The 27,920-nt window shown below is 35.5% G+C and overlaps 4 protein-coding genes and 1 non-coding gene across 7 annotated transcripts; 3 read left to right on the forward strand and 2 right to left on the reverse strand.

Moving 5' to 3' along the window:
• Nucleotides 1-4,596: 4,596 nt before the first annotated feature.
• LOC125219099 (uncharacterized) lies at nucleotides 4,597-7,333 on the reverse strand. 3 transcript variants are annotated; one of them, XM_048120969.2, is made up of 7 exons: nucleotides 6,976-7,332; nucleotides 6,644-6,685; nucleotides 6,438-6,575; nucleotides 6,122-6,380; nucleotides 5,244-5,423; nucleotides 5,005-5,160; nucleotides 4,597-4,926 (listed from the first exon to the last, which is right to left on the reverse strand). In XM_048120969.2, the coding sequence occupies exons 3-7, from the start codon at nucleotides 6,518-6,520 to the stop codon at nucleotides 4,747-4,749; spliced, it is 858 nt and encodes a 285-aa protein (XP_047976926.1). In that variant the 5' UTR covers nucleotides 6,521-6,575; nucleotides 6,644-6,685; nucleotides 6,976-7,332; the 3' UTR covers nucleotides 4,597-4,746. The 3 variants fall into 3 exon arrangements, with proteins under 3 accessions (XP_047976926.1, XP_047976924.1, XP_047976927.1); XM_048120967.2 differs by having other exon boundaries at nucleotides 6,438-6,685; nucleotides 6,976-7,333; XM_048120970.2 differs by lacking the exon at nucleotides 6,644-6,685.
• A 6,335-nt stretch (nucleotides 7,334-13,668) lies between these two features.
• Nucleotides 13,669-14,630, forward strand: LOC125185594 (cyclin-dependent kinase inhibitor 1-like). Its single transcript, XM_048082157.2, has 4 exons — nucleotides 13,669-13,921; nucleotides 13,988-14,037; nucleotides 14,110-14,235; nucleotides 14,413-14,630. The coding sequence occupies exons 1-4, from the start codon at nucleotides 13,832-13,834 to the stop codon at nucleotides 14,489-14,491; spliced, it is 345 nt and encodes a 114-aa protein (XP_047938114.1). The 5' UTR covers nucleotides 13,669-13,831; the 3' UTR covers nucleotides 14,492-14,630.
• A 7,650-nt stretch (nucleotides 14,631-22,280) lies between these two features.
• On the forward strand, nucleotides 22,281-25,232 carry LOC125219275 (B3 domain-containing protein Os01g0234100-like). The gene is made up of 8 exons (XM_048121205.2): nucleotides 22,281-22,510; nucleotides 22,611-22,649; nucleotides 22,740-22,823; nucleotides 23,299-23,336; nucleotides 23,413-23,575; nucleotides 23,652-23,858; nucleotides 24,196-24,280; nucleotides 24,358-25,232. Exons 1-8 carry the CDS (start codon nucleotides 22,463-22,465, stop codon nucleotides 25,065-25,067), a joined length of 1,374 nt encoding a protein of 457 aa, XP_047977162.1. The 5' UTR covers nucleotides 22,281-22,462; the 3' UTR covers nucleotides 25,068-25,232.
• Nucleotides 25,233-25,236: 4 nt separating this feature from the next.
• Nucleotides 25,237-25,821, reverse strand: LOC125221259 (uncharacterized). Its single transcript, XM_048123385.2, has one exon. The coding sequence runs from the start codon at nucleotides 25,782-25,784 to the stop codon at nucleotides 25,368-25,370; it is 417 nt and encodes a 138-aa protein (XP_047979342.2). The 5' UTR covers nucleotides 25,785-25,821; the 3' UTR covers nucleotides 25,237-25,367.
• A 1,972-nt stretch (nucleotides 25,822-27,793) lies between these two features.
• On the forward strand, nucleotides 27,794-27,866 carry TRNAR-CCU (transfer RNA arginine (anticodon CCU)). Its single transcript has one exon. It is a non-coding gene; the product is annotated as a tRNA-Arg (tRNA).
• Nucleotides 27,867-27,920: the final 54 nt, after the last annotated feature.

The raw sequence follows: 27,920 nt of genomic DNA on the forward strand, positions 1-27,920 counted from the left end.
CTTCTCTTCATCCTTATTCTGTCCTCTGTCTTGAATAAGTTTTGGGGGGTTTCTAACGTGGATTGGTTGCCCTCTTTCTCCACTTGCTAATGATGTGTACTTGTGTTCTTGAGACTATTTCTTTTTTGTGTTTTATTTGGTGTCATTTGGTGTAAGTCCCGCCTGTGGGACTCAAATTCGAATATGGATGAATGTAAGATAATTGATGCTAAGTACGGGGTTGATGGCTTATGATGATAATTGTTTTTGTCTTAAAAATTGGGGTTAGAATGGTTAGGGACTGCGTGATCATTTCATGATTTAATTGCGAGTGAAGTGCTTGTTTGCTTGGTCAATGCTAATCCCGGTGAGATTTGAGCCATACTTTGTTCATGTGTGATTTGATTGGGTACTTGCTTTTGTTTCTAGAACTTGCTCCTCGTCATGTCGAATCTATATAGTGGTTGTGAACTTAAGGGATGAAGTTAGACATTCTTTGATCATATGCTTATAAAATCCCTAGTTAGCCTTCATAGCCAAAAATGTGTTTGATAGTTGAAAGAGAATGTTCGAAAAACCTATAAGAGGGGAGAAAAACACAATGTTACAAAGGATGGGAAGATATATATAAAAAAAAAAGAAGAAAAAAATATATATTTGGAGGTATAAGCTAGATGAAGTCTAGAAGAAAAAAAAAAGAAGAGAAAAGTATTGTAAATAAATAAAAAGTGTGATGGGGGCGTTGAATAAGGGGGTCTTGGAAGGAAGCTTGATAAAGCCAAGTATTGAGAATCATTTTGGGGAATGGTTGTTGTGGAGATGTGTGCTTCAATTATATTCTTTAGTCACTATAGCCTAAATTCACCCTACCGTCCAAAGAGCCTACATTACAACCCAAATAAAGACCTTTCTGATCTTAGGTTCACTTTCACATCAGAACAGAGGAGACGTTTGACGTTGAGCAAGCCTATGGTAAGCATTACATGTTACTTGATTTGAGTGCTTATGGTACCTCTTATACACTTGAGTGAGAGAGAGAATAAAAGGGAGAAAATCACACTTCCTAAACCTTGTGAGAGCATTGATACCAGGTGATATACGAGACAGTAGCTTCAATTAATGTTTGGTTGATTCTTGTATATATCCTACATTCGAACTTGTTTGAAAAAATTTCTGAAGCAAAACATCAATCCCACCTCTATGCATGAGCTTGTTCTTCATGATTTCTTATTCTTATTTGAGGACAAATAAGAGTCTAAGTTTGGGGGAGTTGACAAACTCGTATTTTAGTGTCGTGATCGGTGTGTTGATATGCTTAATTATTGAGTTTTTATGCTCAAAATGGTTATTTCCAGCCAATTACTATATGTTTTGGAGTTCATGTGTTTGTTGAGTGTTTTAGGCAAAATAGGCAAAAAAAATGGGGCGAAACAGGGTCTACCCGACCGGGTGAGGTTATTGTGCAGAAATGACACCCGGCCGGGTGGCGTTTAGATGCCTTGGAGAGTCCAGAGAGCTCGGAAGAAGACCCACCCTGCCGGGTGATTTTCTAGTACAACAACTATACCCGGCCGGGTGGAGTAATTAAGCCTTGGCGAGTCCAGAGAGTGCCGAAGAAGTCCCACCCGGCCGGGTACGTCATTCTAGCAATTTTCTTATTGCAAACGCGATTTTTTGAAGAGGGGAATAAGAAGGAAGGTCTAGGGCAACTCTACTCATTCAATACTGCCGTAAAACACACAACCCATCTCTCTCAAGCACTCTTGAAAGAAGATTGAAGATTCAAGCTTCAATTCCTCCGCCAATTGTACTTTGTATCATATTTTCCATTGTTTTATTTAGTTTAGACTTGTTTTCTTCCATGAACATGAGTAGCTAAACATCTTTCATGTAGAATTCTTGGTGAAGATGCATTGACTCATAGTTTTAATCCAATTGATTTCGTTTTTATCTTCCTCTTGCAATTGTTTGAATTAGTCTTGTGCTTTTTCCTAACAATTGCTTGATCACCAATTGGGAGTGTAGGGTTTCTTAGAATAATCGAGAGATGAAATATTTAACCTTGAAAGAAGAATAATTCACACCTTAATTCAATAAAATTCGGGAGAGTTGAGGTTTTGAGTGGGATCTTTAATCTAATTGAACTATTAGGAGTTAGGTCTAAGAATTAGAAGGGGACTTCAATTATTACACCTAATCTACGGATTTCTCATCTCGGGAGGGGGTTTAATCTATATTTGTGATTGATTCAACAATTCTGGAGACTACAAATGGTAAATCGGTTTCAATTGGGTTAGGCTATGAGTTGTGCATCGGATCCTTGAATTCTGCATATTTCTCTATCATTTTTCTACAACTTGATTAATTGTTTTCTTGTTTAAGTGCTTATTTTAATCTTTGATTTATATGCTTTTAGTAGTGTTAGTTTCAAACCCAAAATTTCGATCGTCTGGATAGTAGTTGAAATTTGTTCGTGGTACTTAGGTTTACACTAAATTGTCTCTGTGGGATACGATATACTCTTACTTGTTGTTTGCTACGATAACCTCGTACACTTGCGGGTATTAATTGGGTAAAATAAAGTTGAGTCACCTAACAATGCTTTAATTACTTTTTCTTTCTACATCTCTCTTACTTTACCAATTTTACATTAAAATTCGTGTCGAATCCAAAGTGCATATTCATTATAAAAGGATGGAGTATTTGAGTTTATCTTATCAAGTTTGTTATGAACTTTTACTATAAAAATTTGAATACACTTTTAAAATATAAATCAATTACTTTGAATGATATTATTTCATCCCCCTAAAATTACTTGAATCGTATTTTATTTCGAATTATTTTAAATTATTTGAATTATTTCTTTCTATGATAAAAATACTAATACTATATTTAATTTCTCTTACTTTATTTTGTCATATGTTTTATTCTTCTCATCTCTTAATCGATGTAATCACGATACTATCAAAGGAAAGGAAAAGAAAGGTAGGTCACAAAGATTTATTGAGAGTTGGTGCGATTGGGGAGAGGGATAGGTGTATTGGGATTTAGTGCGATCGAGAGATAAAGAGTGACAGAGTGAGAATTATTCTAATGTGATTTGGAGAGAAAGACATGACAATTTGGGAAAGAGTGAATATTTTCTCATATAACATAGGCCACCTAGACGCCTCTTTCGAGCCGAGACAACTCTCATATTAACTTTAGTATCAAACAATCCTTATTTGCTTTGATGGAGATTGAACTCTAAAAACACCATTCTCACCATGCTCGACCATCTCAAATGGAATCAACCATTCAGTTTTGATTATAATTGTTTTCTTGGATAACAATGATTAAATAATCTATTTTGAAAAAAATGAATAAGAAAAAATTTGTAGAATGCGTGACCACTTTTTCATACTTTAGTTTCTCTTTTATCTATTGTACTTTTTCTCATCTCCTACTTTATTAATAATATCATTTTTCTTAAATCTCATTCCTAAAAGAAATCAATTACTTGGAGATGACATAATATATAGTTTAATAGGAGTGTGTTATATTGCTAACTACAACTAAATGATAGACATTAAATTTTTAAATTAAAGGTGGAGATCATTCAACCCTTGAGTATTAATATCATGCACAAAAAATATCAATAGGGTATTAATGTCAATTAACTACAAAATTAGTTATAATTAACTTTTAAAAGAAATCCCAAAACTTTAAATTCATACTATAACATATATCAAATTAAAGATAATTTTATAAGGATTCCAAGGATATCCTACATGCATATGTTCCGAGGTTAAAATTTGAAAAAAATTTCGAAAATTTTAAATTTTTTCATACAACAGAAATGTCAACATACTATATAAAATATGTCAATATAATACATGTAGAATGTCCATATAAGCAATGAGTTAACATTATCAAAGCATTGTGTTGATATTTTCGAAACACTATATTGACATTTTCATCCAAAACCCTAATTTGGAGTTTTTTTTTATTTTTTTCGATTTAATTAATAAAAACAAAAATTACACGTGGCAAATTGTAGACCACACGTTTTTTAAAATCCTATGACCTTAAATTAGTTGTAGTTAACAATTAAATGATGAGTTAGCAATTGATCACTCCCCTAGTTTTATAATCCATTAGAATGTGAGAGAGGGGGAGTGTTAGGGTGCCACCACCTCTTAAAATAACACCATACCACCATTCCTAGCCAATCAGTACACGTGGACGAATAAAAAGCTGCCACGTGGCAAAAAAAATCTGAAAAATACGGTCAGCAATATGTTGTACACTATACAACAATTTTTCTTGGCCAGCAATATCCAACACGCTATACAACAATCTATAGATTACTGTGTAACGTTTATAATATTGTTGTGTATCGTTTATAATATTGCTGTATAAGTGGTGTCACGGTGTTACTTTAAGAGGGGTTGTCATTTTAACACAAACATATGAGAGAGTTTTTATTTTTAGCATACCATGCTGAAAATTTTGGACTGAATAAGTAATATTCTAATTTACCAAATCTCCAATTGTTTTGTAAATTTGTCAAGATAAAGCTTAAAATTTTAAAATGATCAGTTTTAGCCAAACCAAATCATACCTGTCCAGGGAAAGGAAGACAAGTAGAAGCAATAAAACAATGGCCAAAATTTTGTCAATGGGAGAAGCCCTGGTGCTACCTTATATTATATGCCTATCTGAATCAATCAACAAATAAATAAAGCTAAGCTAAACGCGCTATACATTCATACATTGCACCTCACATTACATATCTACCTTGTAATCGTCTTCTAGGAAATGTTCATAACGCGTTCCCTTCAATGTCCTCTCAACCTCCTCCCAGTTTTCAATCTGAGAGGATAAAGCTCCTTTGTGTATCTTCACTTGTCGACTACTTAGGTTTCGTTGTGGAACCTTCAAGAACTCTTGAACATCCACCAGTTTCTGAAAAAAAGAAAAGGAATTGAAGCAAGCATTCGAAACATAGGAAATACAATGCAAATTTTTAACCACAAGCCTTACTGTTTGGTTGTTTCTTATGTTCTCGTAGTAGAGGATTATATGTCGAGTGCTGTTAAAATACTGCAATGATCTCGTAACCAGGTCTTCCACTTGCTCGAGATCAGGTATAAGCAGCTTTGTATCTATAGTTGGTTTGTATCTAGCCAGTATCTCAGCCTGCACCAGTTTAAATATATTTAGGATCTACAATACCCCTTCGATTTATTACTAGGAAGAGACAAAGAGGGGGAGAGACGGACCTCCTGGGTCGAGTGCACATGAGATTTATGTGTCCCATTCAGAGGCTTGGCTTTCTGGTCATATGAATTTCCAAGTATGGAAACCATACGACGTAAGAAATTCCTCCTGAAAAGAAAAATTGTTGAGACACCTTTGGAGTTGAAGTAGTCAGCTATTTCTTCATGATGCTGCATCAATCCCTGCAACAAGCCTTACAACGTCAGAAATATGTTGTTTGCTTCGTTCTTCTGTACGCTGGAAATCATTACAGAGTGTAGGAACATGAATAAGTGTAGTTTATTTGCTAGACACATAAACGGAGTCATTTCCAGGCAAAAAATACAGTCCTAACAGGCCAAGACCTAAGCAAAACTGCATAGCAAATTGTAAAAAAACAAGAGATGAAACAGAGTGCAGTGAATTGGATTAGTCGTAATGTACAAGCATCACTTCGTTGAGGTGATTGTTTTGTCTCTAAGGAAAATCCTTTGGATTCACTCATCAGTGAAGACACTAGGTTTCTTACTAACGCAATCATGAATCTTGAAAGCCTCTAGTTCAGATTCTTCATTCATCAGTCTTGATGCATACGAGTCACATGACTAACCTCTCGCACCCACCGTCCAAATAATATAAACATAAACAGACAAACTATAAGGCCAAGAGCCATTGAAGCGAAAATGTCAAATACACATGATGCTGATTATGATGTCTAATTGAGTGATTTGGTACAGAAAGAGGGTAGCAAGTCCTTGTCATTGAATCATTAATATGAGAGGTAATCATAATTATGTTTATAATCTATAATAGGCACCAACTCTAACTGTAGTTTGTACACAGCTAAAGACAAAAATATGAGATGCAGCATTGTTAGTTTAGACAATAAAAGCAGCCTAACCTGGTTGAGCATCCACTTGAGCCCAACAGCAGCTGTACATTCATTCTTTGATGCACTCGAATGCCAGTCAAGATTATAAACTCGGTCCAAAGTCTCTAGAATTGTCGATATGTTACTCCTCCGGACCTTCACTGAGAATATCTCCCCATTGGAGCTTATGTTGACATGGCTGTTCAACAGCGTCTCAAACCACCCGCTCCCAGACCTCTGAGTGGACAGAATTGCAAAGTATCGAACAGGATTGCACGCACATTCCTCCCTATCAATCAAAAACAGTTACAGATGTCCACCCGGATAAAACTACAATCAATCTAACCTGCTGAAAGTGTTTGGTTTGGGGAAATGAACATAAGGCTTCTCAGAAGGGAGGATATGATCATTGGCTTCTTCACACGACATCTGTACGACTCGAATACTCGGAGAAGAACTTCCAGCTGAACGTCCACCAATTTGCCTAAGACAGATTGAGCATATGTAAATACTAGATGCCACTGCGATAATCAAAACCACCATCCTCAATACCAGGGGTTTTTTCTTAGAAGGTCTGATAATCATCAAGCTATCCTGAAATTTTAGGAATTTATTCAATATCAAATAGAGTCTAATCCACAGCTAAAAGTAATGAGGCCACAAATTAGACATTTTGACAAAATTAGGTCACAAATTCAGCAGCAGAAAATTGTATTAACAGCAAAAAAGAGCCCCATTTATATGAAATGAAATTACATCACGCAGAGATCCAAAACGAGACACATACATTTAGATAATTGATGATAACATTTACTTAAAATACAGAATCTTGAGTGTGGTCAAAAACAGAGGAAACAAAAATAGGGGGAAATAGAACATCATACCAGGGCGTCTGCCATTAGTTTTGCGTTTACGGCATAAAAAGGGCAGCTCAGATTGAATCAGCACCATTTTCCTATAAGCATATTCATACTGCGCTTTCTTCTTGCTCCACTAACTCTCGGCATGCAACAGCACATATATAATTACAGATTGACATGTGTATCTATAGGTAGAGAGAGAAGGGCAGAGCAGAGGTGTGGACTTTTTCTCGTGAAAATCACAATGATGATGTGCTTGTAATTATAAAGACCGTTGCCACGCTCCCTTTTCGATTCCCAAAAGTCTGAATATACGCTAATAAAGTACGATGGCGATGACGGAAGGAGGATTGGGTCGGTGCATATCCACACTCCACCCGACTCTCAAACCTAAAATGATGTATATATATGGAATTTTACTTTTATTTTTTAGGGGATTTTGTACTGTATATAGAGATTTAACTTGGCTACAAATGTGAAAGCTACTTACCACAACTTTGGAAGAATGGCATGAATGAAAATTAGTTTCAGTGATAAAATGGAGACACTGTAAAACTCATTTTAGTGAAAGTTTTCAGTTTAATCAAGGTGTTGTACATGGTAATTTTGTAAATAAAAAAAATTGAGGAAGAAAGATAGGGAAAATTATTTAATACTAGAACGTGAAATTTCATAATTAGACGTACTATTCCCTAAAATTACAATAAATCCTCTGGACAGTATAATCGGTTAAGTTAACTTGAAAAGGTTTAATTAGTTCATTTCGATTTTAGAGCTATCATCTTCAATAATAAAATGAAGAGGTTTGGCAATCAACAACAGCAATTAGGCATGGGTAGGTTTGACCTCGTAATTAAAAGGGACATGGAGAATTAAACACAACACTTATGTAGTCTACAGTAAAGCAAGTTCTCAACTATCATTTTCATCGTTTTAAATCTACTCAAAAATACCAGTTAAGTATAAGTTTGACCTTGTTGGGTAAAAAAACAACCTTGTAATCTTGTTAAATGCGAATAAATTTTTAATACTGTATAATCATCTTATGGTAGTATATGTTATGTGTAATCAACTGTAGTCGTATAAAAATAATTTCATGCATAAATTGCTCATCACAAAAAAAAAATATGGTCGTGAAAAGTATAATTCGTTAATTGAAATTTAAGTTTTAGCTATCCATCAAAAATAAAAACTAAAGTCCATTCTTGTCCAAATATTGTCCATTTTTGAAATTTTGATATGCATCAAAAATTTGACTCAAAAAGTGATATTTAGGTTCTAGATAGGCTTCGTCTATAAAATAGGTAAACCACTTTTGACGCTTATTTAATTTAATTTGAGGATCTGTATTTTTGTAAATTAACTATTGTCAAGTTGATGTACTAGCAAAGTCGCAATAATTACATTAAGCTCATGTGCTCCAAATCATTCAACGACTTAGTTTCAAATCTTAAATTTATAAATTCACACGATCACTCTTTTATGTTCAATTCACTTATAGATCTTGCATTACTCTAATCTCTTATCATTATCATTATAATCTAAAAAATTGCTGATGGTTGTATAACTTCAATCGGCTTTTCTTTACCAATAGGTTAAACATACGTCTAAAAATGCAACCGCACAAAGTAAATTAATCGAAAGCTAAAGAAGGACAAAGGAAAAAAAAATCTAATTTCAATTGATTGGCCTTTGGCCTTTCATAGTTGAAACTATGAACGACAAAATAAATCAAGTACTCCCTCCGTCCCGCTTTAGTAGTCCCTTTGGTTTCTATATTATTCTCTCTCTTAATTTATCATTTCTCTTCTTTTACTATTTTTTTTATCATTTTTACAAAAAGATGGCAGAAAAGTCAATGGGACTGCTAAAGCGGGACGGAGAAGTATATACTAGTATAATATAATAACGCCTACACATTTAAGAATTGAATGAGTTTACCTACCAAATCCATTTGAGTTAGAATTACACACAAATACAGGTCCATATAAAAAATACTTAAATTCAGTAGCTTGGTCCATAATATCATAAATATCATAAAATCAGTAGCTTGGTCCATAATATCATAAATTCGGAAGTTTCTAAAATTTGTTTTCCCTAACTCTTTTTTGACACGTGAAGATGTCTTATTTGCTTAAGCTGGTATTCGAATTGGGCAAATTGTCCATCAAGTTAAATAGAGGGATTCAATCCAACAAATAAAATCCCAAAATGATTAGCCAATAACCACGACGAAATGTTTAGGCCCAAACCCAATTAACAAACCAAAATAACTAGGCATCTACATTTGCAAGCAATTGTGGTTTTTGCATCTAATACGCTTTTCAGCCAACAAGAAAATTTGTAATCCGTTTTGTGTCACATATAAAATTGATTAAATTGGACTACGTTTTCGTGATTACCCCGTCCTCTCAAACACTTAACAAATTTCTACTTAGAAAAAGCCATATTAGAACATTTTGATTTTTACTATAATATAATCATAAATTTCGAAAAATACTACTCCATATGCTTAGGATTTTCAAGTAATTCTCGTAAATCAGTACGCAAGCATGAGATTTTATGTGGGGATAAATAAAGTAAGGGTGCTTTCAATCCATTGTTGCTTCAAAACTTTTGTCGATATTTTGGTACCCCCTCCGTCCTATAGTAGATGTCGCACTTTCCTTTTTAGTTTGTTTCACAAAAAATATCACATTTCCATTTCCTGAAAAAGTTCTCTCTCATATGAATATAAAAATTATATTTCCTCTCTTCATTTAACACACAAAACAAAACCTCCTAAAATCCCGTGTCATCCCACAAGTATGACATCTTTTGTGGGACGGAGGGAGTACTATTTGCTAGATCCTCCGCGCAATAAAAATATGTGTACTTGAAATTACACAAAAATTAATGTATAATTGGTAAATTAAGATAGATTAGGAGAATGATAGTTAAAACAGTGTTAGTGGATAGTGAGACCCACATTATTATTAACTAGTATCAACCTCGTGCGTTGCACGGCCTATTGAATTTTCTCATATAAAATTGAAAATATAAATTAAATAAATTATGATAAAAAAATTAAATTATATAGAGTGTTTAATCACTAACAATATAAACCAATGATATTTAATTAAGAAACAATTTTGATTATGTTATTAATAATTTTTGGTAATGTTGAAAAATCAAAATAACTTCCCGTATTGTCTTGTGGATTTTTTTAATAATGTTGAAATTTTAGTTTAATACTTATGTTGGAATTAATTACAGTGTTCATCAATCCATTTAATTACCCATCATATAACATTCAATAATTTCACTAATAGAAAATCGATTAATAAAAAATAATAGATCAAAATGCAACCAAGAAATGAAAATTTCAAATCCAAAATCATTTATGCTCATGCCGCTATGCCCCATCGCCCATGGGCCCTCATCTATCTCCAATAGCTTTCATCTTTGCCGCTTATCGTTTCCAACACTTTCATCTGCGTCGACACCATCTTCTCAGTCTGGCCAGTTTGCTCCCATATGTAGATAAAAACTTCAAACATAGTCAACTATAGACCTCCCATATTGCAATTTCGAAAAATATTTTCATTAGTGAATAATGCGAACACAACTTATCATTTGCATTATAAAATTTCCTAAAATACTTACCAATTTCAAAACCAAAACCAAATTTGGCAAGATGAATGCGTCCATGATATCAACCTTTGATTGATAAAGTTATGGTAAATTGCTAATAGAGAAATTCCATTTCCATGGTTTCAACTATCCTCTCTGGTAAGAACATAACAATAAATATCAGTAACATAATAATTACACTTAAAGAATGTGTAAAATAGAGAAATATAAAAAGATACTAATAATAAAAGGCAAGAATCATACTTAAAACAAATTCGTTTCGTAGGAAACTCAGTGATGTAATAGATTATAGGTGAAGGTAATGAGAAAGTGAGTAATAAGCTAGTGAATGACACATATATATAGACAAAATATATAGAAAAGTTATACTGTGTTAAAAATTTACATTGAATTATTATTAATATAATTCCTAATAATGTGTAACAATGTGGCGGTTACAAAGTTACAAATCTTCTAATCCGTGTAACCCCAATTTCATAGCTAATCAATATGTAGTGCTTGAAATATTAATCAATATGTAGTGCTTGAAGATTAAGTTATAATTATTAAAAATTTATAACGTCCAAAAATTTATAAAACTTTATTAAGAACACTTCCAAGCCAAAAATTTATAACGGCCGACACTTAAATAGATGAATTTTGATCCAAATAGTTTTTATAATTGTTGATCAAATTTGTAACAGCCATATTTATAAATTGAATTAATTTTTTATTGGTCAACCAAAATATCTAAATTTTAGTAAACAATCTAAAACTTATAAATATTTGTAATTAAGGGCAAAACTCGCTTTTTATATATGTATAGATGTTAATTAGTATCATGGTGAGCCATAGTGAAATGGATTATATTGTAAGTAGATTGATGTATATGGGTAATGACTTTTAGCCAATTTTTCATAAATAGAAATGTCCATATTTTTATGACACAGAAATGGAAAGTGCACATAATTCAAATGAGAAAACAAAAAACACACCGATGTTTGGTAGACATGTTAATTTAACACAAGACAACTAATTAAAATGAGGCTTTAAGATAAGGATATGCTATCTCAATATTTTGGGCTGTTAAATAATCCACATTTTTGAACTACTCCCTCCGTCCGCTATTAGGAGTCTCATTTATGGACCACATGAGTTTTAAGAAATGTTAAGAAAAGTGGGTGGAAAAAAGTGAGTGGAATATGGGTTACACTTGTATATACTTCTATTAGTTTTAAATGAAATGTGAGTGGAATGAGTTAATGGAAGGTGAGGACCATTTATGGTAAAAGTGAACCGTGACTCCTATTCGCGGACGGACTAAAATAGAAAAACATGACTCCTATTTGCGGACAGATGGAGTAACTTGCTTCGGGCCTCAACAAGTCGAGATGGGCTTTGATAGCTTAACATGACCTTATTTTATCTACCAAAGAGCTAAGAGCATCCACAATAAGAATAGGTCAGCCACTCTCTCTCCCTGCTACGTCATCAGCACTAAAAATCCACCTGCCACATCAGCTTTTTACTCAAATAGGCTAGCCTTAGGCCAGCCATAGGCTAGCCGCAATAAAAATAATTCAAAAACAACTACATTTACGGAATACAATTTACGATTAAATTACGGAATTAAATTTACGACACATATACGGGAAAAAATTGTTAATTTTATTTAAATAAAAAAAGTACATTAACTAAAAATAAAAAAAATTACATAATAAAAAAAATCCGGGCTTCCACACACGAGCCACCGCCCACTCTACTCCTCACTAATTTATTAAAAAAATACATTAAAAAATGTTAGTATGCCTTGAATCCGTTATAGTTTGCTGCTAGCCGAACGGATGCAACGGATATAATGAAACTAAAATCGCGTTTATATAGTTTTTCAAAAATAAAAATAAAAAATTAAAAAATAGCGCTGGCCGATCGGCACGCCACAATGGCAGCCAACGCATCGGCCAATGCCCTCAAATCGGCTAGCCCACGCCGATTTCTTCGCCGATTTTGCGCTGGCCGATTCCATAATTCAGCTAGCCGACCGGCTAGCGACGCGAGTCGGCTAGCCGGTGGGCTAGCTGCTATTGTGGAGGCTCTAAATAACTCATTAACTCATATGTGCCAAACAAGCACGATGCTTTGGCATTATAATGTATAAATGAGCTTAATTTTCATTCTTAGCCTTCCTTCGTATTGAGTCTATCTAAATAAAATTATCTAGCATATTATGCTCATGACGTGATATCGATTTCTAAAATTTAGGAAGTGTATTTGCATTGACAATTTAAAATTGAACATAATAAGGTAGCAGTGACTGTACGATGATGAGAATAATGGAACAGCTTCGGCCCAGAGATAAAAATGGCTTCTCAAAGACATATTCGTGGGAGTAAATCCTGACACAAGTCACACAGCTATTTCTGGAGACTCACATCTCACTTTAATAATATTTTATCCGTCCCACAGGAATATGCATTCTTCTATTTCTAGTCCTTCCCACAAGAATATGCACTTTCTAATTATGAAAATTTTCTTCTTTGTATCGAGGGAAATTCATTCTCAATTAACAATACTTTAATTATTTTTTCTCTCTACTTTATCTTAGTTTATCAATTTTATATTAAAACTCATGTCGAACTCAAAGTGCATATTTTTTGGAGACGGAGAGAGTATCTCCTAATTTAATATACTAATTTTATTACTAGTAGTCTCTCGTGATATTTGTATTGTGTAGACATTATACCGTGTTATAAAATTTACGGAAAATTGAAAAAGTAATGCAACTCCATTACGGTTGCGATTTGAGAAACTGTATTGTCATTCCTTGTAAAGGCATCTTTATGACCATGTGGCTGTCACCCTAACGGAGTGAGGACCACCACATGCCCCAACGTTACCGTCTCCGCATTCTTTCCTATTTCCCAATTTACCCCTGCCCATCTTAGCCCAACAACTGAAGTACTACTGCTACTAGCATTTGTTTTATTTATTTCCACAAAAAGATGGAAATATAAAAAACATTAAAAAATAAAATGTTACTAGTATGGTTTAATCTATCCGACGTTGATTTTATTTACAAAGAGGAAAGGTAAATTAAGAAAGAAGGTAATATAATAAATAGAGGCAAAAGAAGGCAAATTAAATTGAGGTTTGATGGTTGGCATGATCAGCACATAATATTCACATAGTATAAACGAATAAGGTTGTGTCAGAATACACATACACATACACATACACATACACGTATGTTTGTGTAGGTGGGGTTGAAATGCGGAAGAGCATACCTAGGGAAGATATGCAAATAAGCTTGTACTGCGTGTTCGGGGATGCAGAATTGGCATCGTCTCCAGATCTGGAGGTATGCTTTTGAATTTCAAATTCAAATAACTACTTATTGATTTCTAAAACAATGCTGGTTTTTCAGGCTGCGCGGTCCGGAAGGGAGATTTCCACGTCCGCCTGCGTTAATTTTAGGTAAATAATTTAAATTCTGATACCCAAATTCACCGTTTCATCTTCTGTCTGCAACTTGATTATGCAACGCAGTGAGGCAACAAGGCAAGTTGTGGTGAAAGAGAAGCTAAAATCAGTGGGAAAAACGCCATCGGCGGCTGAGCTGGAGGACTTCTTTACGGAGGCAGAAGACTACGTCCAGAGGCGATTTGCTCAAAAGTGAGTAGTGCATGTTCGAATTAGTCTTTTCAAATATGTTATGTTCCTCACTTTTCCATCTCAAAATTAAACAAATTTCTTTTTCTTTTTACTAATTTCAATAGCATTACACATGTGCATGCTTAATTTGGTCGATGGTGTATTGCATAAAATTAGGCGTTTTACGGTTGTTTTCAGGTACAACTATGACATAGTGAAGGATGCTCCAATACAGGGAGGGAGGTACCAGTGGGTTCCTAATCCTACTCACATTTAGTGCTGATAATTAGTACTACTTTAAAAGCTATACATAATTTGTTTGCGGTGGCGAAAATGGAGTGTTAAATGTTTTATTTGTCTTGAATGTTGTGTGTCGCATCAAGAGAGTTTAATCGATCGCTGGTGTCTATTTTTCATTTTTGTTTCTTTGCATGTGTTTATGTGGTAGGATTGAAAACTTTGTCTCTTGCATTTAAATGAGTAGGTGAAGACACCATGAGAAGAAAAGTACATGTAGATCGCGAACATTCATACAAATCGACAAATTCATTTTATTCGACTCTTTGTAAGTTTAAATGTATACTCCGATGAATTCACGATCTTCTTAAGGAGTAGAGCTAGAAGAGTATTTTTTTCATCTGATAATTTAGTGGGAGGTAGTGCACGTGGTGTGATGCAGTAGCTGTCAACTGAGCTCCATGTGCTTTGGATCTGATGCAAAATTACTTTTTATCCTAAAATTACAGTCACAGAATGTTCCTGCTTCAAAAATGTTGCTTTCCCGCCTTTTTCTTTTTCTGCTCTTCTTCCTAAACCAGATCGATTTCTTTTTTATGTGGTAAATGTAAATGAAATACTCTACTACTCCATATTGCCCAACGTAGCTCTTGCAATTCTTTTTTACTGTGGATACGAAAATGATCCCATTTTCATTATCCTAACTCTTACCGCATGCACGACGTTGTATTATACATTTATACTCCTTCCATTCTCTCGCAGTTGAGTCATTTTTTCATTTTAGAAAAAAAATTTCATAGTTGAATCATTACATATATAGTATTCCCTCCGTTCCATTTTGCCATTTTAGAATGTTCACAAAAAATAGTCTCTTTCCAAAAATGAAAACTTTTACTTACACTTTATTAGAGCATTAGCAATGGGAGCCGATCAACCGAGCCCATGATCGGCTTTCCCATCGGCCCTCCCCCATGCAAACACCCCAAAGAGCCGTTGTATCGGCCTTGGCAGATCCCATAGGGCCTTTGATCTGCCATCCATTGTGAAGATAGGGCCGATGATCAGCCCTATGATCGATTTTTCATTTTTTTTAATTCATTTTTTTACCTTCTATATGTACCTCCATACCTCATTCTTACATTTCACCTCATTCTTCTCACTCTATACTTCTTTTCCTCTCTTTACAAAATGATTTTCGACAACATTCTTATTTATTTATTTGTCTTGAATTTTTTTTAATTAAGAACGTTTTTCATAATTTATTTGTCTTGAATTTATTACTCCATCCGTTCCGCGATAGTTGAGTCATTTTATTTCATGCACTTGATTTTAAAAATAAAATGATAATAAATAGTTAAATAGTAGAAAAGGTAAAGTAAGAGAGATAATAATGTAGATATGACTCTTATTTACCTTATTTTGTCACTTATTTTACTTTCTCTTCATTTTAACTATTTATTACTCCTTCCGTCCCATTCAAGATGACCATTTTTCCTTTTTTGTTTGTCCCAATCAAGATGACCATTTTCCAATTTTAGAAATATCATCCTCTCTCCTCTCTCCTCTCTCCTCATTAAAATATTCAACTACCTTTTTTCACTTTACTTTATTCCACCTTATAACATTTCCTAAAATCCCGTGCCACTTAAGAATGTGGTCATCTTGAGTGGGACGGAGGGAGTATCATTTTTCTAAAACGAGTGCAGAAAATGAAATGACTCAACTACCGCGGAACGGATAGAACATTATTTATCATATTTTATTTGATACCAACAATGAAAAATGAAATATACAAATGTTGATGATGTGGAAATAAAATGAAAAGTGAGATAGGCCATTCAGTTACTAGAAGATAAACCCTTAATAATAAGTGAGAGTAAAATGCTTATGTGGAAATAATAAAAAAAGAAGGGCCATTTAGGATGACCCTTCCATTGCTAAGAGTATCCACAATAGCGGCTAGCCGAACCATTGCAACCGGCCAGCCGTTAATCGGCGAGAAAATCGGCATGGGCAAGCCGATTCGCGTGCGCTGGCCGATGCGCTGGCCGCCATTGTGGCGTGCCGATCGGCCAACGCCAATTTTCGTTTTTTTTTAAAAAAAAATTTGAAAACTTATATATACGCGATTTTAGTTTCATTTTCATTTGCACCACTTGTTTTAACGAGTTTTCTCTCTCTCTAAATTTCTGTACAAGAGCAACATCGAGCGATGGACAACAACAACGAGTCCAGTCCGGCGACGAGCAGCTCTCATACTCCCACGGTACCCGTGGGATCTGGATGGGACCAGATGGGCGGGCAGATGGGCCTAGGGTTTAACGTCCCTTGGCAACAGTTGATGGGGATGATGGCTGGAGCACCGGGGGGGGGGATGCAGGGGGGGAACAAGAGGGGGATGCCGGGCGGGATGCAGGCGAGCGGCGGGGTGGGGAGGTATGCCCCAGATGCAGCAGCAGATGATGCAGCAGATGATGGGGATGATGTGGCAGGGAGGGATGCAGGGGCCACCGGGGGGGGACACGGTCTATCGTCCCTCTCTTGATTTTTTGACGGCTTCGTCTCACACGTCGACCCTAGTGGAGACGCAGTTCACTGGCGATGACCTTTTGTCATTGCAGCCCGCTGTTGATGACACCCCCACGTGGAGGAAGTGGACGGAGGATGAGTACGCCGGCGTGGCCAAGGGGTGGTTGTCGGTTTGCGACGATCCGCTGGTTGCGAACAACCAGCGGGTCGTCAACATGTGGGCGAAGATTAGAGCAGCCTACAGGAGGAACTGCCCGCATAGGAAGGACTACAGCGGGGAGGAGTGCCGGAAGGGGTGGGAGCGGATCAGGGCCGCGATTGGCCGATTTTCGGGGTTGTACGCCAACGCCCTCCGCCAGCTGACTAGTGGGCAGAATGAGGAGGACGCCCGGAGGATAGCGGAGAGTCAGTTTCCCTTGCCGGAGAAGTATAAGGAGTTCACCTTCTGGGAATGCTATGTGTTGCTGAAGGACTCCGAGAAGTTCCGGGCGGGGTGCGATGCTGGATGGTCGAAGAAGCAGAGGCTGAACTATTCCGGCGACTACAGCGGCAGCAGCGGCGGATCCCACGACTTCCCTTCAGATTCTGAGGAGTTTCCGTCCCCTCCATCCTCTACTCGTCGCCCTCGCCCGGTTGGCCAAAGGCGGGCGCAACGGGCAGCGAGGGGAGGATCCCCCCTATCGCCCCAGGAGGTCATCTCGGCACCCCCCCCCCCCCCGCACGTACACCTTATTCTCGCGTGCAAAAACGGAGGAACGGATGTTCGCGGTCTTCCAAGAGTGGAAGGCCGCAACCGACCCCACGGAGAAGAGGTTTCTCTACTCGATGCTCGAGAACATGCGGGTGGATTTGGATGCCTCGAGGACACTGGTGGGGGGTTCAGACGCGGGCTCAGATACCCCGGGTGGCGGCGGCGGCGACGAGGAGTAGAGAGTGGCGGAGCTCGTGTGTGGAAGCCCTTTTTTTAAAAAAAAAAATCATGTATTTTTTTTATCTTTGTACTTTTTTTTTAATGAAATGAATGAATTTTCTCGTATATGTCTCGTAAATTTAATTCCGTAATTTAATCGTAAATTTAATTCCGTAAATGTAGTTGTTTTTGAATTATTTTTATTGCGGCTGACCTATGGCTGACCTATTTGAGTAAATGCTGACGTGACATGTGGATTTTTAGTGCTGTTGACGTGGCAGGGAGAGAGAGTGGCTGGCCTATGGCTGACTTATTCTTATTGTGAATGCTCTAATGCTCTTATCCACTACTTCTCCTTGTTTCTCTTACGGAGTACTCCCTCCGTTCTCCATTAAGAGTTCCATTTGAATGCGGCACGAGTTTCAAGAAATATTAAGAAAAGTGAGAGAAAAAATAGTGGAATGTGGGACCCATTTATATATATTAGTTTTATAATAGAAAGTGAGGTGTACCTACTATTTATAGTAAAAGTGAATCGGGACTCCTAATAGCGAACAGACTAAAATGGTAAATCGGGACGGAGGGAGTACTACTTTTTATCCCCTCTCTCATATACCCATTTTTTCTCCCTTTCTCTCTTAATTTACCAATTTATTATTAAAACATGTGTCATCCAAAAATTGAGATATTTTTCTCTCCTAAGTTACTACTCCCTCTATCCCATAATAGATGACATAGTTGGAGAATGACACGGGATTTTAGGAGATATTGTTTTATGTGTTAGGTGGAGAGAAAAAATAGTATATTTATATTAATGTGAGAGAGAACTTTTTCTAAAAAAAGAAATGTGACATCTTTTGTATGACAAACTAAAAAGGAAAGTGTGACATCTATTATAGGACGGAGGAAATACTCTTTTCCACTAAAAATGAAATGTTTTTCTTTTTGGGTAAACTCATTATAACGTTACCTAAAAATGGAAACAACATTATCTCTACCGTTTATCCTTTCTTATTTTACTCTTTCTCCAAAATATCTAGGGAGTATTTCTTAAATCTGATGTTCAAAAGAACTGTCTCATTTATGATTGAAAGGAAGAAGTAGTAATTATGATTGGAAACGATTTTGTAATGCATTAGAATTAAAACAATAATTTTGAATATTTCGCTTTTTTGTTATTTTATTTACCAATAAAAACTGCAAAATGTAAGGAAAATTAGGATTTGAACTTGTGGTTCCCTCCGTCCGCGAATAAGAGTCCCGTTTTACCATTTTAGGTCGTCCGCGAATAAGAATTCCGGTTCACTTTTGTCATAAATGGTAATAACGTCTCACCTTCCACTAACTCATTCCACTCACATTTCATTTAAAACTAATATATACAAGTTAGACCCCTATTCCACTAATTTTTTTCTATCCACTTTTCTTATCATTTCTTAAAACTCGTATCGCCCATGAATGAGACTATTAATGGCGGACGGAGGGAGTATATAGATACATGCATTGCATCATGGCGTTGACCGATGAGAACACAAAAGTATAGAACTATATTCGAAGTTGGCATTGTTCAGTGAACGTGCCAGGCACAGTTCATAAATCAAATTTATTTATATTGATGTAGTACAACAACGTTTAGGAATGAAACTTCAAATTAAATTTGTCAAGTCACGTTAATCTGGTCAAATTAATTGACGTTACTCCCTCCGTCCCTGATTATGTGTCTTAATTTTTCATTTTGGTATATCTCATATTAGTTATTTCACTTAGAGATGCCCAAGGTTTTCGGTTCGGGTGGTTAACCGTGGAATCGGAACCGTGAGATTTAAATCGAACCGAAACTGTCACTTTTGGAACCGTGGTTCGGTTCAAGTTCCAAAATTCAGGAACCAAAACCAAGCCGGAAGCACCGGTTCTGGGCCGGACGCGAAAAATCGCCGAAAAACCGTGAAACTGAGCCGAACCGCCGGTTTTCGGCGGTTCGGAATTGTGAAAACCTGTAAAAAAATCGGCAGAAACCCGGTGATTCCAAACCATAACCGCCGGTTCCAGAACTGGGGCATCTCTAATTTAGCTTCATTTTTACACTTTTAGTATTTCACTTCCTATTACTCCCTCCATCCAAAGGAAGATGACCCCTTTCTTGGACGATACAAAATTTGTATGTAGTTTTATTTCGTGTGTTAGATGAAGAAAATAAAATAAGAGAGAAAATAAGTAAAAATAAATGAGCTTTTACTTTTAGTACCGAGTCATCTTAGATGACACAGATTAAAAAAAAAAAAAGTAAGTCATCTTCGGAAAACAAAAAGAGTATATTTTTTAAAATTTGTCGAGTCAAAGTGGACACATGTTAAGGAGATGGAGGGATTAAACTTAATAGTCGTCTTATATTGAGATATTTATACAGTAACGAAAATAATGCGAGGAAATAAGATGAGAATCCACATAGCCAAAACCTCCCACGTGTGGACTGACGTGGCAAGCTCATGAGATTAAAAATGGTTTTGTTATCGATTAGTACCCCCTCGATGATAAACTATTACTAGTATTTCTTGTTGAAATGGTTCTATTTTAAATGAATCATTTTTTCAAAAATAATTATTTTTCTTATTTTATTTATTTATTATTTTTTTTTTTACTTTTTCTTCTCTCGTACGTTACTCTCTTTATTTTAATTCTTTAAATATCAATTTCTTAAATGTTGTATTAAAAGAAATACTTCACTTATCTCGGGATATATCTTGGGACGGAGGGAGTATTTATTAATTAAGAAATCTATCTATCTATAAGTATATAAAAGGGGAGTTTTGGTGATATTTACAATAATGCCATTTTAATAATAAATTTATTTATTAATTAAAACTAATTTTTTTTAAGTAGCTTATGGTTTGAAACGTCAAAAATAATAGACATTTATTATTGATATAATTTGTAACAAATGACATTAAACTTGATATTAAATGTCTTTTTAATAAAAAAGTTATTTATTGGTTAAAATAGTTTGGCTTTCCACATTCCAAAAACCACCGTGACCTTTAATTAGCATTTCTTCTCTAAGCATTTCACCTACAAATATTAAATTTTACGTAAATTTTAGTAAACGTTTCATATGTAAATATTAAAATTATGTTGAAGATGGTGGATACTAAAAGGTCTTTTGCTCATGAATTGTGGATCTTTTGCTCCCGAACCTTGTCGACGCGGAGGACACATCGATGCAGATGGCGATCGACTATTTCATGTATGTGGCAGCGATAGAGCCATAGATCTAAGGGGTATTTTTTATGTTGTTTTACGTGATTTCACCATTAGGGTAGTTATATTCGAGCTGTCTATAGTTGCTCGGTTAGGTGCTTGACACTGATAGAGTATCTGTATTTTGTGCATGGTAGTAAAGGCATGACAAATTTAGGATTTGAATCTATATCTTTTCGCGGAGTCTCTCAATAAAACAGTTGTATGTACATTAAAATAAGGTAGAAGGATGATGGAATAGGGAAGAAGGAAGGTTTAGGCTTTTTCGGTATTTGAATTATTAGTGTGATTACTGATTAGTCGTAGTCTTTAGTTGATTAGATTTATTCTTTTAGGTGGTGTTCGGTTTGCAAGATAAAATAACACAAAGATACAACCTAGGATTGAGTTGTGAGATTATTTTAGTCATAGGGGGTTAGCTATGACTAATTATCCCATGATTATCCATCTAGGATTGAGTCATGGGGTTGAATCTCATGAACCAAACACACTACAAATTTAATCCCGGATACAATCTTGTCAACCGAACACCCCCTTAGTTAATTGGGTACTAAACTATTTGACTAATTAAGTACTCATTTTCGTTCCATAGTAATGAAGACGTTTCTTTTCAGCATAGAGATTAAGAAAAATTGTGTGTGAGTTAAGTAAAGAGAGAATACAGTAGAAAATGAAAAAGGTTGAGAGATGAAGAGAAAAAAAAGTAAGAGAAAATAAAGTAGGTGTAGAAAAATGTGTTGACTTTATTAAAAAGAGAAATGACTCTGTTACTATGGAACGTACTAAAATGACAAAATGACTCTATTACTATGGAACGAAGGAAGTATTTTTTTATTGTAATGAAGTCTGTACTAATTTGTATATCCACCATTTTAGTTAATTTAAATCACGGTAATTATATTACTCTTGTGTACTTTACGTTTGTTAGTTTAAATATTTTTTTTATTGCGTTGCAATTCGTACTAATTTATATAACCACCATTTTGGTGAATTTAAATGAGAGTAATTATATGTTAATATGTGTTATTTGAAAATATCTTAATCCATGTATAATACGGGTGTAATAGTAGCCAGTATAGGAGTATACTCTATAACACTAAATACAGTATAATGATTAAAACCTAGTGTCTAGAGATTGAACTGAATACCAATTTACCATTTCCCTTTGTCTCTCACATTGTCCCAGAAATGATGGTCTGACTGACACATTGTCAAAATCCCATTACTCAAACTAGCAACCTATTTTGAAATCAACGGCACGATGATCAGCAACTCTGTATAACACTATCGATTTTTCAAAACACAAAACAACCAACTATGGCCGTCTCTCCCGTCCATGATTCTACTGGAGCTATTATTTGCAAGGTCACCGCCTCTCTCTCTCGCTATAAATTGTTGATTATTCATCATATTCTCTCAAGGGCTTTTATTTTTTTTATCTGATTTGTGTGTGAATGTTATGCAGAAGCTTAAGCGGAAAATTGCTACACCGGAGGAGTCCAAGGTGATTCTCTCTTTTCTTAAAATTGATGATCATTTCAACTGTATTCTATTTTTCTAATTGGGTTTTGGACTTTTGTTTTACTGAATGTAGGCTAAGCACAATAATGCTATATGGGAGAACAAGAGAAGGCTGGTGGAGCAGAGGCTTATGAACCTTGACCATACACACCAAACTGTAAGATTGTTTTTTTTTTTCTTCCTGATTTTTCACTATTTATAAATGTGTTAAGCAGTGGTGAGATCGTGCTACTTTCTATTCCTATTTGATTTGTTTCTCTTCTGTTGAGGGTTGTGTTTTTGGGCCTTGCTAAAATTACTTTACCAATTAGGTGCAGAAGAACAATAGTAGTCCACAGCAAATTGCTCAAATAATGTTGCAGTGCACTTCTTAAACACTCTGTTCAATTGCATAAGCACACAAATCATTTTTATCTGAGCAATGGTTTGACTTCTTCTTGTAGTATCACTCCACCACCCTCAATAAAGTATTACTACTATAATTTGGAAGCATTACCACATTCTTACAACTTGTTGTACAATTGATATTTGCTCATCTTTTCCAAAATATCAATGAATTCTTGATATACTCTGTTGGTATTATTATGTTTTTTTCGTAATTGGCTAAATAGAAATTCATTTTATTACTCCAGCAGGAAGAGTCCATCCCCGACGAAACAGCTATTGTAGTGTAAGTGATTGATGCTGCATATTCTTACAAAGACTACATTCACCCTTTTTAAATGACTATTTTTTTAATCTTATAGTCACAGACCCAAAGATAGTCCTACTAATGATGTTAACACAAGTGTTGGAGTCTCGAGCTCTGCAATGGAACGAGCTCAAGAGGTTAAAGCGAATCTGTCACGGAAATACCCTAGTTTTATAAAGCTAATGCTCAAGTCTCATGTATCTGGTGGATTCTGGTTGGTGAGTTGAATTCAATAAGGCAAATATACTTGTGTAGGGTACATAAAATGCATTAAGTATACTCTTTGAAATGCAGGGCCTACCAAAGAACTTTTGTGTTGCACATCTACCGAAACAGGATGAGATAGTAGTTTTGGTAGGTGAAAATGAATATGAATACAGTACAAGGTACTTGATGGAGAAAACTGGTCTAAGTGGTGGATGGAGAACCTTCTCGATTGCACATAAGTTGCTTGCTGGAGATGTTTTAGTTTATCAACTGATTGAGCCGCGCAAGTTAAAGGTAATTTTGTAAGGCTAATCTTGGTTCACAGCGTTTTATATTTGTTTTTCCATTTTCTTGTCGGAGTTTGCATCTATGTAATGTTAGCAAAGTCTAGACCACTTCGCATTTGAGAAGCAGACTATTGTTTCTTCAATTATATTCTAGCACATTATCACATGGTAATAGAAACATGATCCTAACCTTGGTCAATTGTGGACATTGGATCTGCATCGTGATGCGCATGGAAGTACGGCATATTCCTCTTGTACTATGCTAACATTTTGTCTGGTTTGAAGTGTAAGACCATTTGGTTAGAACTCACATCTGACTCTCTCTACCCTTTGCTTTTCTCAAGGTACATATTGTGAGAGAAAGTACAGAAAATGTTGGAGTAGCAAGCCTTCCAAATCTAAGTTTGAATGCAGAGCCAATCAAAGAAGGTATCCTAATTCAACCTTAATCTTAATTTGTTGCATCCTAAAACTTATCATTTACATGATCACTGCAAATGATCTAGTGAAACAGGAAGAAGAAGTGTTGATCACCAAAACTGCAAGGAAATGTCTGAAGCTCATTTGTGCTGAAAATGGTAATAAAATTAATGATATTCATCCTAGTGAGGGTGCATCCGTAGATGACAATGATTATTCAAGTACAGAAAGCATGAATGCCATCAGATTCTCAGAATCTGTTGTTAGTTTCAAAGAAATAAAGGGCTTCGCAGATTTCAGTATCCACGTTGATGGCCTAATGATTGACTCGGAGATACCTTTACATCTCAGAACTAAGTATTACGAGATCTGTCGCAGCCAAAACAAGTTTCTTCATGAGAATCTCATGAAGGGGTTCAACGCGAAACTAGCTGCTGGTATGATATCCGAGACAATCAACATAGCCGGTGCCATCAGAGCAGCCACAGATGCTGCTGCTGACCACTTACATAACTGGGATACGACTCTGAAAGCTTTTGAGGATTTAGGCATGGAGGTGGGATTCCTTCGTGCCCGTATAGACAAGTTGCTTTCTATTTCTCGCGAAGCCCAAGCTGCGATTAAGCTGAAGAGGCAGGAAAGAGCTGAAGCCAAGGAAGAAACTCGCCGCCTCAACATAAAGCTCTTGGATGTCAAGGTGCGGATACAGAATCTTGATGCTGAGATCGATGGTCTTGTAAAGAAAAACGAAGAGCAGAGCTATATTTTTGGAGAGGTTGCTGCTGCTCCATGGTGAAAAAGGCCCTCTTCTCTTATCCCGTAGTATTTATGTTTTGCTAATCTCGTTATGAGAATCGCTAGGCCCGTTTTGTGTTTCAGTCTCGTGTTTTAGTGACTGTTGAACAATTCTACATGGTGATGTTGAAATATGAAATATATAAATATTGGAATCAGTAAGAAACATAGGATTCAAATTGTTAGATTAGAGAAAAAGAGATCAACATCTACATCGACTTTTCGAACTCGAGCAGCAGCAACATTCAAAAACTCAAAGCTTTACAGCCAAACAAAAATCAGACTACTTTTACAAAATGCATTATTTCTTCCTGGCAAAAGCACCAATATCTGAGGCCTTCATCTCATCTATACTTCCCAAACTCTTTTTAGGCACCACATTGTGTGATTTCTTCAGCCCAAACCTCTCCCTCCATCGGCTTGCACCCTTCACCAGCCTTAGCGATGAGACATCCTCATAATCATCGTCACCAGCAAGGAGCTCATCTCTGAGAGTTTTCGTCTTGGTGAAGCTCTCCCTCGATGGCAGCATTTTGCCATTGGAGAAAACCTCATCTGCAGAGATCATAGAGTAGTTCCGGACAGAGAACTCGAAATCGGAGGAAACAGGAGCTTCTCTGTAGCTCTTATCTAGCTTGACGGGCTCGAGAAAATCATTTGAAAATGAGATTCTTGGACCTGTGATTGTGTTGTACAAGGCTTGATCGTTACTTGGCATGTTTAAGATGCCATTGCAGAATAGAGCAAGAGCAAAACTACATGTATTTCTTTCTTTTGCTTAATTTACTGTTGGAGTTGGAATGCAATGTGTCTTTATATAGGGCTTCTTCAAATTTTTTTGAGTAGGTATTAAAAAATGAAACTGCCCCTTTATGGCGATGAAGAAATGGTATTTACTTGTTCAAGACAAATGGCCTCAATCATGGCGTTGTTTTTGAGCTAGAAACGTGATAAACATATAATAATGTTTACATAGATCTGTCTATATCAATATTCAATCTTATAGGATGCCAAGTTTTATGTCTTTTTCTCTTTATTTTTCTATGCTTTCTCACTAGTAAAAGCTGGCTAGTATATATACATTGTGGTGAAACGAGCCCAAGGGTTACAGGAGCATCTTAATCTTGGAATAAGCTATAACTATAACCCTACTAATGTTGAAGGAATCATAATATTCATCCATTCATATAGGGTATTCTTGACCACATGGTAAATCACTAAATCAGACAGATTTACTGTTTTCAAAGGTGGACATGCCTTTCTCATGTGAAGTTTCAGATTCATTTTAACTTATTATTCACTTTAACTATTTATTCTTATATTTTTAAACACGTGCAAAAAAGAAATGTTTCATTTTTAATGGAACATGAGTCCAATAACCACACTTAATCTTTTTTAAAACTAAGTAACTTCATATCATAAGGGACAACTGCAGAGGTCCTTTGTATGCCTGAAAGGTAAGAAAAGAAAAAAAAAATACTAACAATTATCGATAACATGCATGGTGTTATTTAAATTGAGTTATTCTTCAGAGTTCATATTGCTCATTTTAGGTGCAAGTGCATGTGATATTATTATTATCTTTGTGTGTGGGAAGACGAAATTGATCATAATAGTGATTAAAACAATCAGCTCATAGCACATAATTAGACTTCACCACATATCATGTGTGCATGGACACCAAAACGGGCAACAAGCCTCATGACATTTTCACATGGGAGTTAATTTATTTTTAGTTTTGAATCTTGACTATAAATAAAATAAAAATCTTTTTCCCCTTTTTCTTCTCTAGTAAGTACATAAACAAGGTGAAAAAGATTCTCATTCAAATGAGTGACCACAAGTGAGCCTCACATGATTAGTCCTTAATTAATATTCTACTAATTTGGATTAGTCAAATTATGGGTTGTTCATAGAGACTTGATTCCCCGTAGTGTAGACTTGCTAAAAACAAATCACAAGGCAAAAAATGGACAAGAAATCGTCAAGAAAAAGTGGAGGAAAAATAGGTTTGTGTCTCTTTGGTCTCCTATTAAGTAAACAGCCATTGTTTTTTAACTCCTACATCTGTTTGTCTTCTCTTTGTTCATGTAATCTTTTAAGACAGTTTAATTTTTAATTTAGTTCCTTTTATCCTCTATCCTTTATTACCCATAAATAATACTCACGGACTTTGTCCAATTATTGCTTGAGAAGTGGGAATTTGCATTGTTAATAATGGATGTAATTTGGTTCAAATATGCATGCAATCTACAAAATTTTAAATTGCAATGCTCATTCTTTGCGTTAATCAACTATAGTTTGGCACTGTAGCAGTCTAGCAGTGTATCATAACTGACTAAAAATACTAAATTCGTCTAAAAGGGAGGGAACCTAGAACACCACACATCAAGAATGTGAGAAATTTGAAATAAATATTTGCAACTTATATTGAAGTTGTGACTGAACAAATTAATCTATGAGAAGAATGAATTACCCGGATACAGAAATCGGGAGAAGGGACTGTCCATGTATTTAGGTAAGTGAATGAGATAGAAATGAAGATTATCAATTTTACTGAAGCACTATAACATGTGCAAGGGTTTATGTATTTTAATTTAGAAAAAATTAGAGTAATATCCTGTGAGCTAGTTAAAAATAAACCAAATTATTCATTACTTTAAATTTAATTACAGAGCGATCTTCAACTGTTGTTCATATTAAAATAACATCAAATTCAAACAAGAAGCGCCTGTAGCTCAGTGGATAGAGCGTCTGTTTCCTAAGCAGAAAGTCGTAGGTTCGACCCCTACCTGGCGCGCGATGTAATGCTTTTATTGGTTGTATTTAAGATTTTCTCATTCAAATTATTTTT

This window comes from Salvia hispanica, chromosome 1 (genome assembly GCF_029641045.1).
Source record: "Salvia hispanica isolate PSC_SH4W2 chromosome 1, Shi_PSC_v1, whole genome shotgun sequence".
Classification (NCBI taxonomy): Eukaryota; Viridiplantae; Streptophyta; class Magnoliopsida; order Lamiales; family Lamiaceae; genus Salvia; species Salvia hispanica.